The sequence below is a fragment of the Heptranchias perlo genome, unplaced genomic scaffold (assembly GCF_035084215.1).
Source record: "Heptranchias perlo isolate sHepPer1 unplaced genomic scaffold, sHepPer1.hap1 HAP1_SCAFFOLD_63, whole genome shotgun sequence".
In the NCBI taxonomy this organism is placed as follows: domain Eukaryota; kingdom Metazoa; phylum Chordata; class Chondrichthyes; order Hexanchiformes; family Hexanchidae; genus Heptranchias; species Heptranchias perlo.
The window spans coordinates 2,827,241-2,840,126 of record NW_027139655.1 but is presented as its reverse complement, the minus strand read 5'-3'; the positions used below and the strand labels follow the sequence as shown (position 1 = coordinate 2,840,126).

General features: G+C 43.5%; 1 protein-coding gene across 1 annotated transcript in view; it reads right to left on the bottom strand.

The window, feature by feature from the left end:
• Positions 1 to 322: 322 nt before the first annotated feature.
• Positions 323 to 12,886, bottom strand: part of LOC137317682 (NACHT, LRR and PYD domains-containing protein 3-like) — a 36,532-nt gene continuing 23,968 nt past the window's right edge. The window contains exons 5-10 of the mRNA XM_067980852.1: positions 3,602 to 3,831; positions 1,823 to 1,909; positions 1,495 to 1,665; positions 1,190 to 1,360; positions 838 to 1,005; positions 323 to 665 (exon numbers count right to left, since the gene is read on the bottom strand). Of these exons, the coding sequence (XP_067836953.1) occupies positions 578 to 665; positions 838 to 1,005; positions 1,190 to 1,360; positions 1,495 to 1,665; positions 1,823 to 1,909; positions 3,602 to 3,831 (915 nt within the window). The 3' untranslated portion in view covers positions 323 to 577. The remainder of the gene's footprint in view (positions 666 to 837; positions 1,006 to 1,189; positions 1,361 to 1,494; positions 1,666 to 1,822; positions 1,910 to 3,601; positions 3,832 to 12,886) is intronic.

Genomic DNA, 12,886 nt, shown 5'->3' with positions numbered 1-12,886 from the left:
CATTGACCCAGTGCCCCATTGGGGACCATCCAGCCCCGGATATCCGGCAGAATCAGCGCTGGGGGACCGGGTGACTGAGTCTCGTGACCCTGTCGCTGGGCCTCTGACGTCACAATGGGAGACGGCGCTCGCTCAGCTCGAGCTGGAAACCGTTAAAGGGCCGTTCGGATTTGAACCTGGAGCGCGGCCAGTTAAAGGGGAGGGACAGAGAATCTGCCAAAAATGTTCATATAATGAGACCAGGAATGGTTATAAATTGAAATGTTCATATAATGAGACCGGGAATGGTTATAAATTGAAATGATCATATAATGAGTCCAGGAATGGTTATAAATTGAAATGTTCATATAATGAGACCAGGAATGGTTATAAATTGAAATGTTCATATAATGAGACCAGGAATGGTTATAAATTGAAATGATCATATAATGAGTCCAGGAATGGTTATTAATTGAAATGTTCATATAATGAGACCAGGAATGGTTATAAATTGAAATGTTCATATAATGAGACCAGGAATGGTTATAAATTGAAATGTTCATATAATGAGACCAGGAATGGTTATAAATTGAAATGTTCACACTCCCACACTCAGTCCTGGTCTGGATTCCCGCAGTGACTCCAGGTGTCTCTTTCCGTTTGAACTGAACTGATTCGCCCTCAGCCTGAAACAGATTAAAGATTAAACAGAAAATAAACAGATTGAACAACAGTGTAAATAACAGGGAGACTGGGGTTTATATTTCAATAATAATTACAGACTAACATTACCCATAAAAGGGACAGAATCCCATTGATATTTTATTTATTAGATTGAACTTTGACACAAACACTCACCAGATCCGCTCCAGACTCCTGCGGGTCAGTATGAGGGAGCGGAGAGCGGGGACAGATCGGTCTGTGAAGGAGTTTGATCCCAGGGACAGATCCGTCAGTGACCGGTTTGTGATGAGAGCGGAGGAGAGATCCTCAGCACAAGAATCTGTGAGATCGACACCATCCAGACTGGGGATCAGAGAGACAGAAATAACAGGAATCAGAGTAAATCCCCAGTGTTTATTAATAACACCATTACTGATACTAACAATAATGTACAGTTTTTATTCATAACTATATTACTGATACTAATAATGTACAGTGTCAGACATCCAGTTATTATAAACACATTCTCACACAGTCTGATACTTACTCCAGTTTCTGTATTTTACAGTCCGGGTTCCTCAGAGCCTCAGACAGTAGTTTCACTCCTGAATCTCCCAGTTTATTATTACTCAGGTTCAGAACCATCAGTGACCGGTTTGTACTGAGAGCGGAGGAGAGATCCTCGCTGCAAGAACCTGTGAGATCGTTAGCCCATAGACTGGGGATCAAATTGAGAGAAATAATAGTAAATCTCCAGTGTTTATTAATAACTCTATTGCTGATACCAATCGTAATGTACAGTGTTAGACATCCAGTTAATATAAACACAATCTCACACAGTCTGATACTTACTCCAAGTCCTGTATTTTACAGTCCGGGTTCCTCAGAGCCGCAGACAGTATTTTCACTCCTGAATCTCCCAGTTTATTATTACTCAGGTCCAGACCAGTCAGTGACCGGTTTGTACTGAGAGCGGAGGACAGATCCAAGGTACAAGAAGCTGTGAGTCCGTTTTCCCATAACCTGGAGATCAGAGAGAGTCAGAGACAGAGAAAGAAATAACAGCAATCAGAGAAATTTCTCAGTGTTTATTTGTATTATTATTTTTTATACTGACATTAATGCAGGGTGTTCATCATCCAGTTATTATAAACACAATCTCACACAGTCTGATACTTACCCCAATGTCTGTATTTTACAGTCCGGGTTCCTCAGAGCCGCAGACAGTAGTTTCACTCCTGAATCTCCCAGTTTATTGCATCCCAGTCTAAACACAAACAATTGTAAACAATTTTACAACACCAAGTTATAGTCCAGCAATTTTATTTTAAATTCACAAGCTTTCGGAGGCTTCCCCCTTCGTCAGGTGAACGATGTGAAACCCCAGTCCATCACCGGCATCTCCACATCATAAACACAAACAGACAGAGAGTGAGAAACAAACTGAATCCAATCCCCGATCTGACACAATTTATCTCTGATATTACAGGAAACACTGAAAAATCTTCAGGAAATTAATAACCAGATTTCCCTGTCACTGACAATGAATCTCACTCTGTCCAACTCCCCATATATTCAGTAAATGTATTTATTAAATAAAGTGCTGTCTGTGTGAAGCCTTTAAACGTCCCTCAGTCCGGTCTCATTCCCTGATGATCAGAATTACCCTCCTGGAGGTCAGTGACCGGTCCCGTCATGTTTGGTGAAACTTGTCTCATTTCTGCTGGTGGTAATTTCCCAGATTTATGGGAATGGAGCGATTTTCTCCGAATTAAAAGATAAAGCGATGATTACCTCTCCTTTATGCAATATTATATTAATGTCGAAAATATCTCGGAGTGAGTTATATTGTGAAACAGCGCTAACGGCTGCTGTAAAATCCGTGCCCCAGGATTTTATGTGACAAGTAGAGTTTATTCTGTCCAGTTACAAGTCTTAAATGTCCCTTTACTCCTAGTTTATAGGGGAGGGGAGTCTCTCTCTCTTTATTCCCATTGAACTGGCTCTACATTTATTTCAGGTGTGACGGCTCGACAGTTTTTGGGGAATTTTTCTGAAGTTCCCTCCCCGAGCGGGGATTCACACACAGGGACCAGATTATGGGAAATTCCCGGGTTCACTGCCTTTGGTTAACCCAGGAGCATCCCGCTTTGTGTGAGGCCCCACCGCTGGCCGTGTGTGTCTGCACTCCTGGGCTAATACCCCACAACCCGTTAGATTTGAACATTTTTACCGGCAGATTTTAGTTCCCAAATCCCACTGAAGTGCCGGCCTGGATTAATGAGCGAGGTGCCTGAATCCACGACCTTCTGACTCAGAGGCACGAGTGCTGCCAGCTGGGTGAAGAGATGGTGGATGTATTGGAGAGTGAGAAGGGCTGTGTCATTGATGAGTTAAGATAACGGACCGACGTCCTGTGGGGAAAGCTCAGCTCGCCCACTGGCGGTTGACGGCCCAAAAGCTGTGTTTTGCTCTTTGTTACTGAACGTTTGGTGTTCCTGCTTCCCTCTCCTACACACATTGACAGTCCGGTGACCGTCACTAGCCCCCACACCTCGGTAAGAGGGTGGGATGCTCCGACACACAGACTGCTGCAGTTAGTGTCAGTCTACGTGTAAGTAACAGGGAGAAGGAACCTCTTGAATGGACGTATCTCAGGCAGTGAGAAAAACAGCAATAAATATAATTTATTGCAATTAAATTATCAGACTCTTTCAGTGACCTGTATTTACTGATCTGATAAAGACTGTAAAATCCCAACCTGTTCACAAGGATCCATTTTAGATTCTCCAGTCCTTGGGGAATTAATAACCTATCCTCTTATCATGTGTCATATTTGTGTTGAATCTGCTTCTCTCTGGTTTAACTGAACAGTTTGTTTCCCTTCATTCCGGAGCAACAATACAATCCGTGACTGTTCCACAATTGGCCAAACAGTTAGAGACAAATAAACAGTTACCTCAACACCTGGCATTTGTGCAGTCCGGGTCCCAGCCGCTGGAGTCCTTCACACTGAATGTGGCAGTACTCGAGATCGAGGTGTTTTATTGTATCACAGAGTCCAATGACATGAGACAGGACCGCACAGTCAATCGGGGTCAGTCGCGATGCTTCCCCTGAGTCCCAGTGTCCAAATGTAAGTGTTTCCACAGATCCCACTGTGACCCGAGCCAGTGTTTGATTCTGAGACTCAAACAGATAGTGGAATGTGTTCAAGAGGTCCCTTTTACCAGTTTTACTCTCTGTGTTTCCAATCTCTCCTTCAACCTTCTCCTTCACCCAATCAATCACTCCGCAGATTGTTTGATGAAGAAATGGACCCAGAAACTCCTCCAGGGGCCGAGATGACTGTGAGGAGGAGAGACCAACAACAAAACGGAGAAATATCTCAAATCTCCCATCTTCCTTCCTGTGGGCTTCACTGAGGAGTTTCCGGATGTCCCCTGGATCTGGAGTCAGGAATTGTGCGAGTGCGGCTACAAACTCTTGGATGGTGAGGTGCGGGAATGTGTAAACCACACTCTGGGCAGAATCATCTCTCTCCAAAAGTTCCATCATGAACCCAGACAGGAACTGGCAGGGTTGCAGATTGTACTTGATCAAATCTCCACCTCTAAACACAATCTTCTTCTCGGAGACTCCTGTGAAGGCCATCTCACCGATCTTCAGCAACACATCACGGGGGGATTCAATCTCTCGGCCATGGTTTTTCAGAATGTTGTAAATATAGTAGGAATATAGTTGGGTGATGGTCTTGGGAACTCGCTGCTGCTTTCTGTCCCTTTGTTCGAAGAAGGGACCCAGTGCCAGACCGAGGATCCAGCAGTAGGAAGGGTTGTAACACATGGTGTACAGGATCTCGTTCTCTTCCACGTGTTCGAAAACAGCTGCTGCCACCGCCTGATCTTCAAAAAACTTGTGGAAATATTCCTTCCGTTCCTCACCATGAAATCCCAGGATTTCAGCCCAGACACTGATCTCAGCCTTTTCCAATAAATGTAATGCAGTGGGGCGGCTGGTCACGAGCACTGAACATCCTGGGAGCAGCTTGTGCTGTATTAAACTGTACACAATGTCAGACACTTCGCACCAGTCTTCAGGATCTGTGCAGATGTAATCAGCCTCTGTATTTATACAATTGTTATCAAAATCGATACTGTCCTTGAATTCATCTAAACCATCGAATATAAACAGTAATCCCTCTGGGTTCTTCCAGAGCTCTCCCAGAATATTCCCAAAGTAAGGATACAGATCCAGGATCAGATTCCTCAGGTTTATTCTACAGTTAATACCGTTCAAATCACGGAATTTAAAACTGAAAACAAATTGAAAGTGTGGGTATATTTTCCCAGTGGCCCAGTCATAAACAATCTTTTGTACCATTGTTGTTTTTCCAATCCCCGCGACTCCGCTCACTGCTGCTGAACTCCCAGATTTGGATTTTCTCCGGGAAAAACTGCTCTGGAACAATTGATCAGTTCGGATTTTTTCCAGTTCTCTCCGGAGATGTTTCTCTCTCCACTCTTCATGGTCTCGGCCTCTTGCCAGCAGTTCATGTTCTACAAGTGTCCGATCTCGAACAGTAGAAATGACCGTTAGCTCAGTGTATAGATTGACCAGCTGGAAAATCTTAACTTTCTCCTTTATTAGGATCGTGTTCACTCTCAGTGTTTCAGTTTGGACCCGGAGTGTTTCCTTGTGTTTCTGTTGAACATCTTCAATTAGAACAGACAGAAAGTCGTTCTCAATGTTAGTTGTCTTGATATAAAAACAAATTCTCAATATCACTTTACTATTCAGTAAAATGTTCCGAGATTGAATTCCCAGCTTCAACATAGGTGCGAGCAGGAAATTAAACTCAGTTACTGAAAACCTCGCTTGAAAATGAATAATGACCGTGAAAAGTTTGAAATCCTCACTTGATTCTAATATTTACTGAACGTGGAGATTTCTCTGAAGGTGATATTTTCCCTCTGATGATTAATATTATCAGCCCTGCCCTGTGCCATGGACATCTCATTACAAATCCAAACCTGATTCTGGTTATGTGAAACTAGAGGTTCGTGTCGATTAATCTATGAAACCGTCAATGGTACTGACCTTCTGCGGAAATGGGAAAAAGATTATTGTGTGCATTGGGAGAGGGACAGACTGTGAATGGACCGAAGTCCCACTGTTGTTGTATCAGACCATGGGCAGGTTATCTGGGATATTGTGGGCACTGGGAGAGGGACAGACTGTGAATGGACAGAAGTTCCACTGTTATTGTATCAGACCATGGGCAGGTTATCTGGGATATTGTGTGCATTGGGAGAGGGACAGACTGTGAATGGACAGAAGTTCCACTGTTATTGTATCAGACCTCGGGCAGGTTATCTGGGATATTGTGGGCACTGGGAGAGGGACAGACTGTGAATGGACAGAAGTTCCACTGTTATTGTATAAGACCTCGGGCAGGTTATCTGGGATATTGTGGGCACTGGGAGAGGGACAGACTGTGAATGGACAGAAGTTCCACTGTTATTGTATAAGACCTCGGACAGGTTATCTGGGATTTTGTGGGCACTGGGAGAAGGACAGACTGTGAATGGACAGAAGTCCCTCTGTTTAACCTCGGTGGTGGGGAAGCTTTTAGAAACGGGACTCGGGTATGTTATCTCTGGTATTACCTGAACATCGATAGTCACCTGATCGCAGGTAAAGCTTGTTGTCATTCTTAAGGTAAAGAGAGGAATCAGAGAGATGATTTGAGGTTTTGGAGTTTGAATGAGGGAAGCGTAACGGGGTTTGATATATTTTGTTTGGGCAAGAGACTTCGGTATTGAAATGTTTTAATGGAACTCAGAACATTAGTACAGGAAACAGGCTCACAATCACCAAAATAATTAATAACGGAGAAAACTGAAAGTCAGAAATATGAAGGGAAATCAGGGTCAGAGAGCGAAGACCAGTTACCAGGGAAGGACACTAAAGCGGCAGTATGAGTGGGGTCAAGAAATAATTGAACGTGCTACGGATACACTGAGAGGAGGGGTAGGCGGGATCATCTCTCTAACAAGGACAGGCTTAATTGGGCTAAATGGCCTTCTCCTGTCTCTAATCATTCTCCTGTTATATTGTGTTCCAGAAATTGTGAACAATTTTTCGGCGGTTTTACACCTACGTTGAATGTGTTTTTCTAACAGTCCTGTCATCTCACCGATTAGAATTAGAATTAGAACTACTGCCGAAATCACTCAGTGTAATGTTAGAGCAGAAACATTCACAGTTCATTTCAACTGTTCTCCGAATAATTATACTCCGTTGTTTCATTTTGGTCTAAATTTCCTAAAATGAAGGTTTGGGAAATTACAAATCTGTTTCCATTAGTAATTGCATTCGGTCTAAAAAGACCCCTGAGTTAAAGGACTATTCTTTGAGTAAAATAAGGTTCTCACTTTCATTGCCATTAGGAAGCCAGCGCAGAACTTCCTGTTTACCCTGTGCATTGTCTTTCCCTTACATTTCTCCAAGGATTAATGATCTATTGAGTGAACATCTGTACATCTTTTCAGATCAGATCGAAAACGTTGACGTATGGTTCTGTGCTGTGAAATGATAACATTTTAATCTGTCGCATTTCTCCACCTCGTTTCCCCCAGTTGATTCTGGGTCAGAATTCAAAGGAGGCAAGGAAACAATAGCATCCGGCTCAAGGCACTGCTCTTTACTTGTGAGCACAGAACATCAGGGCGGCACACAGGAGATGTGTATTGGGACTCACAGGGTGTCGGAACCGACCAAAGTGTGTATTGGGTTTCAGAGTGTATCAGGATCCTACCAGGTGTGTACAGGGATTGACAGTGTGTCAGGATCCTGCCAGGTGTGTATGGTGATTCACAGTGTCTCAGGATCCTGCCAGGTGCGTGTGGGGATGAACAGTGTATCAGGATCCTGCCAGGTTTGTATGGGGATTCACAGTTCAACTGGATCCTTCCAGGTGTGTATGGGGATTCACAGTGTATCGGAACCCTGACAGGTGTGTATAGGGATTCGCAGTGTATCGGAACCCTGTCAGTTGTGTTTGGGGATTCGCAGTGTATCAGGATCCTGCCAGGTGTGTATGGGGATTCACAGTGTATCAGGATCCTGCCAGGTATGTATGGGGATTCACAGTGTATCAGGATCCTGCCAGGTGTGTATGGGATTCACAGTGTATCAGGATCCTGTCAGGTGTGTATGGGGATTCACAGTGTATCAGGATCCTGCCAGGTGTGTATGGGGATTCACAGTACATCAGGATCCTGCCAGGTGTGTATGGGGATTCACAGTATATCAGGATCCTGCCAGGTGTGTATAAGACTTCACAAGTGATAGCGATCACTGGCTGGATTAAGTGAAATAATGCAACGTTCGTTTTTTTACAGAATCGGTCAGAAATCGTGTGAATTCCAACTTGAATCCGAACTTCGTTTATTTCTGTTTCCCCACCCTTTGAATTTCTGACTCCAAGATTCTGACAATCTCGAAACAAAAGAATACAGTCAAACATTCTGATTCTCAGGAGCGAAATAAACGGTTTGAAATCCCCATTTCATCACTTACCTTTCAGGTGACTGGGTATTTCAGATAAACCTCGTCCGATGTTCATATAATCAAATGGATCAGGACCTGTTTAAATCAATGAGTTTTCATGAAATCAGATCTGTGTAATATTATAATAAATTCTGTAGTGTTTCAATCTGACATTGAATTCAGTGTGTGATTTTACCCGTACCAAGTTCCTGAATCTCTTTCAGTATTTTATCCAACTTTGGTAATCTGTGCATTTTCACAAAGGATTCCCACATCACCCTTCGGGCCCGAGAGCCTTTCTCCATCACCAGATTTAGGAGAAGTTTGGAACTGTCCGCCCTGTTTCCCTTCTCCACGAGATCAACGACTTTCTGTAAAGAATAATATTGAATATATTGGTCTCTCCTTTTCCCAGTCCTACAATAAACTGATTCCCTTTTGTTTTCAGTCCACACAAGAGTTATACCTGAACCGTTCCCCTGTCCTTTATACAGACACTGATCGATCAATTGGGTATTTTCACCTCTTCCGATCATTGTTTCAGATTCATTGTATTTTCAGTTTGATCCATTTCTTTCCTATTTCACCTGTTTCTGTTCTGTCACATTCTCTGATTCTAAGAGCTGATATCCTGTTAGTTCTGTGATGTTTAAATAATCCAAACTCATTCTGTGTCCCTCCCACTTACCCGATGTTCCTGTCCACTGAAATGCCTCTCGTATGTTAACAACGAGCTGACTCCGTCCACCCCTTCTTCAATCGCCTATTCGAGTCTGTCCCGGTAGAATTTCGTCAACTGGAACAGCTGGTAATCGTCGCACTTTGTCAGGAACTCAGTGATTGCAGTGTTCGGATCTGTGAACAAAAATGGAGAAAACTAAACACATTATCGACATTCTATCCGGGCGGTTACATTTCCTCTTCGAACAAACGGCTGAAGCCTCCTGTGAGGCACATTATCAAACACCTTCTGAAAACCCATATACACTGCGAGTGCTGCATCCCATCGATCTACATCGTCACCTCTCAACAAAGCTGTATCAGATTTGTCAAATATGGCTTGTCTGCAGTGAATCAGTTCCAGCCTCCCCTGATCATCCCCTGCATCTATAAATATTCACTGATTCGACCTGGAATTACAGATTCGAGGAGTTTGCCCACTGCTGACGGAGACTAATTGGTCTCCAATTACCGGTTGATCCTCTCTCCCTATTTCAACAGAGACATTACTTGGGCTCCTTCAGTCCACCTGGATATTTTTCATAACAAACGAGGATTGAGAAATTACAATCAGAGTACCTCCTATCTCCTCTCTGACTTCCTTTAACAGTCTCGGGTGTGTAATCTCTGGGCCCAGAGATTTATCCTCCTCGGTGATTTTTCTCAGATCCAAATCCTTCTCTACATTTATCACTCACTATGGTCCCACATCCTCCTGTAGTACACCAACATTTTCACTTCCATCATCATCTTTAGAAATGAGAAGAAATATTTTGTATCTCACCAAAACTTCATCCACAACTAGTTGCCCCCAGTTCCCCCTTTATCTCACCTCCACTGATTGCTGGCCTGCAAAATCCATTGGGAATTGTGCTATTTCCATTCCTATTGCTTAACTACGTACATATGGATTCAATGTTAACATAGCTCCCTGAAAGATCCTTATGTTCTAAACCTCTCCTTCTCTCTACCTCTCTGTTCTCCTTTTGGACTCTCCTTGAAACCTACCTCTTTGCCCAAGCTTTTAGTTACGCTACCTTATATCTCCTTATTTGACTCGGTTTCAAATTTTGTTTGATAATCACTCCTGTCACGCACCCTTGGGTCGTTTTACTGCATTAAAGGCGCTATATCAATGCAAGTTTTTATTGTTCAGCTCTGTCGTAGAACCATTATTAATACTGGCGTCCATAACTATTTTTCTCTCCCCTCAAAATCTTACAACCAAGAACATTTCGCTCTAAGTCCTGTGAAAACTCAGGCTCTGTCTTATAGATACCAAATCACATCTCTCATGATTCTGATTGTCCAAATGTGTTTGGAATGATTTGCAGATTCACAGACGTAAAACTCAACCATAACTCCGATTTTTCTGGAATGTTGACCCGTTTTCGTTTGCTCATTTTAAAAAAAGATCAAGTGACTTTATCTCTCAATACTTTAAAACCAACTTCCTTTTTTCCTGCTAATAACTTTTCATTCTTTCATAAATCTTCTGTTGCTCATCCAACAGTTTTATTAATTCCACTCTAGTCTCAGATCCGGATATTTCCCCACCCTGCATCATATCAACTGAAACCCTCCCACTACTCCATTCACCCAGCCTGTAAAACCATTGTTGGTCGGTTCAGACCGTAACCGTCCCTTCCCTTCTCCATGAACTCACTCTCGTCCCCAAGACCTTGAACCCTTCCCTCCTGCTCCATTCACCCAGTCTGTAAAACCATTGTTGGTCGGTTCAGACCGTGACCGTCCCTTCCCTTCTCCCTGAACTCACTCTAGTTCCCAAGACCGTGAACCCTTCCCTCCTGCTCCATTCACCCAGTCTGTAAAACCATTGTTGGTCGGTTCAGACCGTGACCGTCCCTTCCCTTCTCCCTGAACTCACTCTCGTCCCCAAGACCGTGAATCCTTCCCTCCTGCTCCAGCCCTGCAGCCACACATTGACCTGCCTCATATTTTGCCCCTTAAGCGGCCCAGTGTAAAACAATCTGGAGATCACCACCTGGAGGTCTTGTTTTTTAATCTACTGCCTCAGTCACAATATACCCTGTATATTCGTATTTCTATCCGTGTTATTGGTTCCAACCATGGCTATTCTCTGCTCTACTTTCCTTCCCAGAGATGGTTCCACCTGTTCCAGGATGTTGTTCCCTCTGGCACCAGGGAAGCAATTCACCATTTGGGACCTGCTCAGGGTTGCAGAAGAGTCTGCCTATTCCCCTGACTATAGAATCTCCCACCACTATCACACTCTTATTCCTCTGCCCCACCTGCCTCCCACCCCCGCCCCACTCGGGGTGTCCCCCTGCTCCCTGGTCTTAGACTGTTACTCAGAAAGACCATCCTATGAGTCACTGTCTCTATCCAGCTTACAGTCCCCAACATCAGGTATCTGTTGGACCTTTCCAGTACTCAGGAGTTCCCTCCACCTGTGACTGCACTGTCCCTCTAGATGGTCACTCACTTCCCTCTATCTGCACAGTATCTGTGCTGTTACCTCTTCCTCTGTGAGCTGTAGGTTCTTGTTCGTGAACTGAAACGTTTGTCAGGAGAGAAATTATATATTGATGAATTTTCTGAACGTACCTGTGTCCATTCTCATTCTTATTGAAGATGTTGGATCTTCTCCCCTGTTTGAACTTTCAGCCATGGTGGTGACAGACGTTCCCAGATTCTGATGCTCTGGAATAAATATAATAATAGGAGGGTTAGAGAGAAGTATTAAAATGAGCAGGAGAGTGTTGCCTTCTTAACATGGATACCAAGTCCCTCCACCCCCATCAGTACAACAGCAGTTAGCTCTGGGATCAAGCATTTCCCGAGTGTTATGATCAACACTCCACAACAGGTGTGACACAGACAGCTGCCCAGTGAAATCCAGTGAGTCCCGCTGATCTCCACAACCCAGTTCCAGACGGGGACCCGTCGGCCGAGACTCTGCACTGGGAGCGCCCATTGGTAAGATTTACTCACACAATGCAGGCCAGCACCACACTTATTGCTGAGGAAGTGAATATTCTGGAGGGAAATCTGAGGCAGGGTGTTCATTGATGAATTAAATGATCCTTCACTCGGTTTTATACATTCTGGCGGTATTGTATCAACTTTGCTCACAGATTTAGATTGAATATTTTTGCTTTGTTGAGTTTTGATATTAAATTCTGCGACTTTATAAACATGATATCTATCCACAAATACAATATATCGCTGGGTGTGATTCCTCTGGTCACGCTGGGCAGTGACAGTGTGTGTGTTCATGGAGATGTGTCCTGGTTGGTGCTTCTAATAGAATATATTTACCATAACTTCTCATGGTGTCAGCACCTGACTAATTTACGACTGTTCTAATATTAACACTAAGGAGCATTGGAGGAAGGGTGGAGACACGATGGGCCGAAGGGCATCTATCCGTGCTGTATAACTCTATGAGATTTACCACTGTTTTAATATTAACACTAATGAGCACTGCAGGAGATGAGGAGATTTACCACTGTTCTAATATTAACACGAATGAGCACTGTAAGAACGGGGAGATTTACCACTGTTCTAATATTAACAATAATGAGCACTGTAGGAGGTGAGGAGATTTACCACTGTTCTAATATTAACACTGTTGAGCACTGTAGGAGGTGAGGAGATTTCCCACTGTTCTAATATTAACACTAATGAGCACTGTAGGAGGTGAGGAGATTTACCACTGTTCTAATATTAACACTAATGAGCACTGTAGGAGGTGAGGAGATTTACCACTGTTCTAATATTAACACTAATGAGCACTGTGGGAGGTGAGGAGATTTACCACTGTTCTAATATTAACACTAATGAGCACTTTAGGAGGTGAGGAGATTTACCACTGTTCTAATATTAATACTAATGAGCACTGTAGGAGGTGAGGAGATTTACCACTGTTCTAATATTAACACTAATGAGCACTGTAGGAGGTGAGGAGATTTACCGCTGTTCTAAT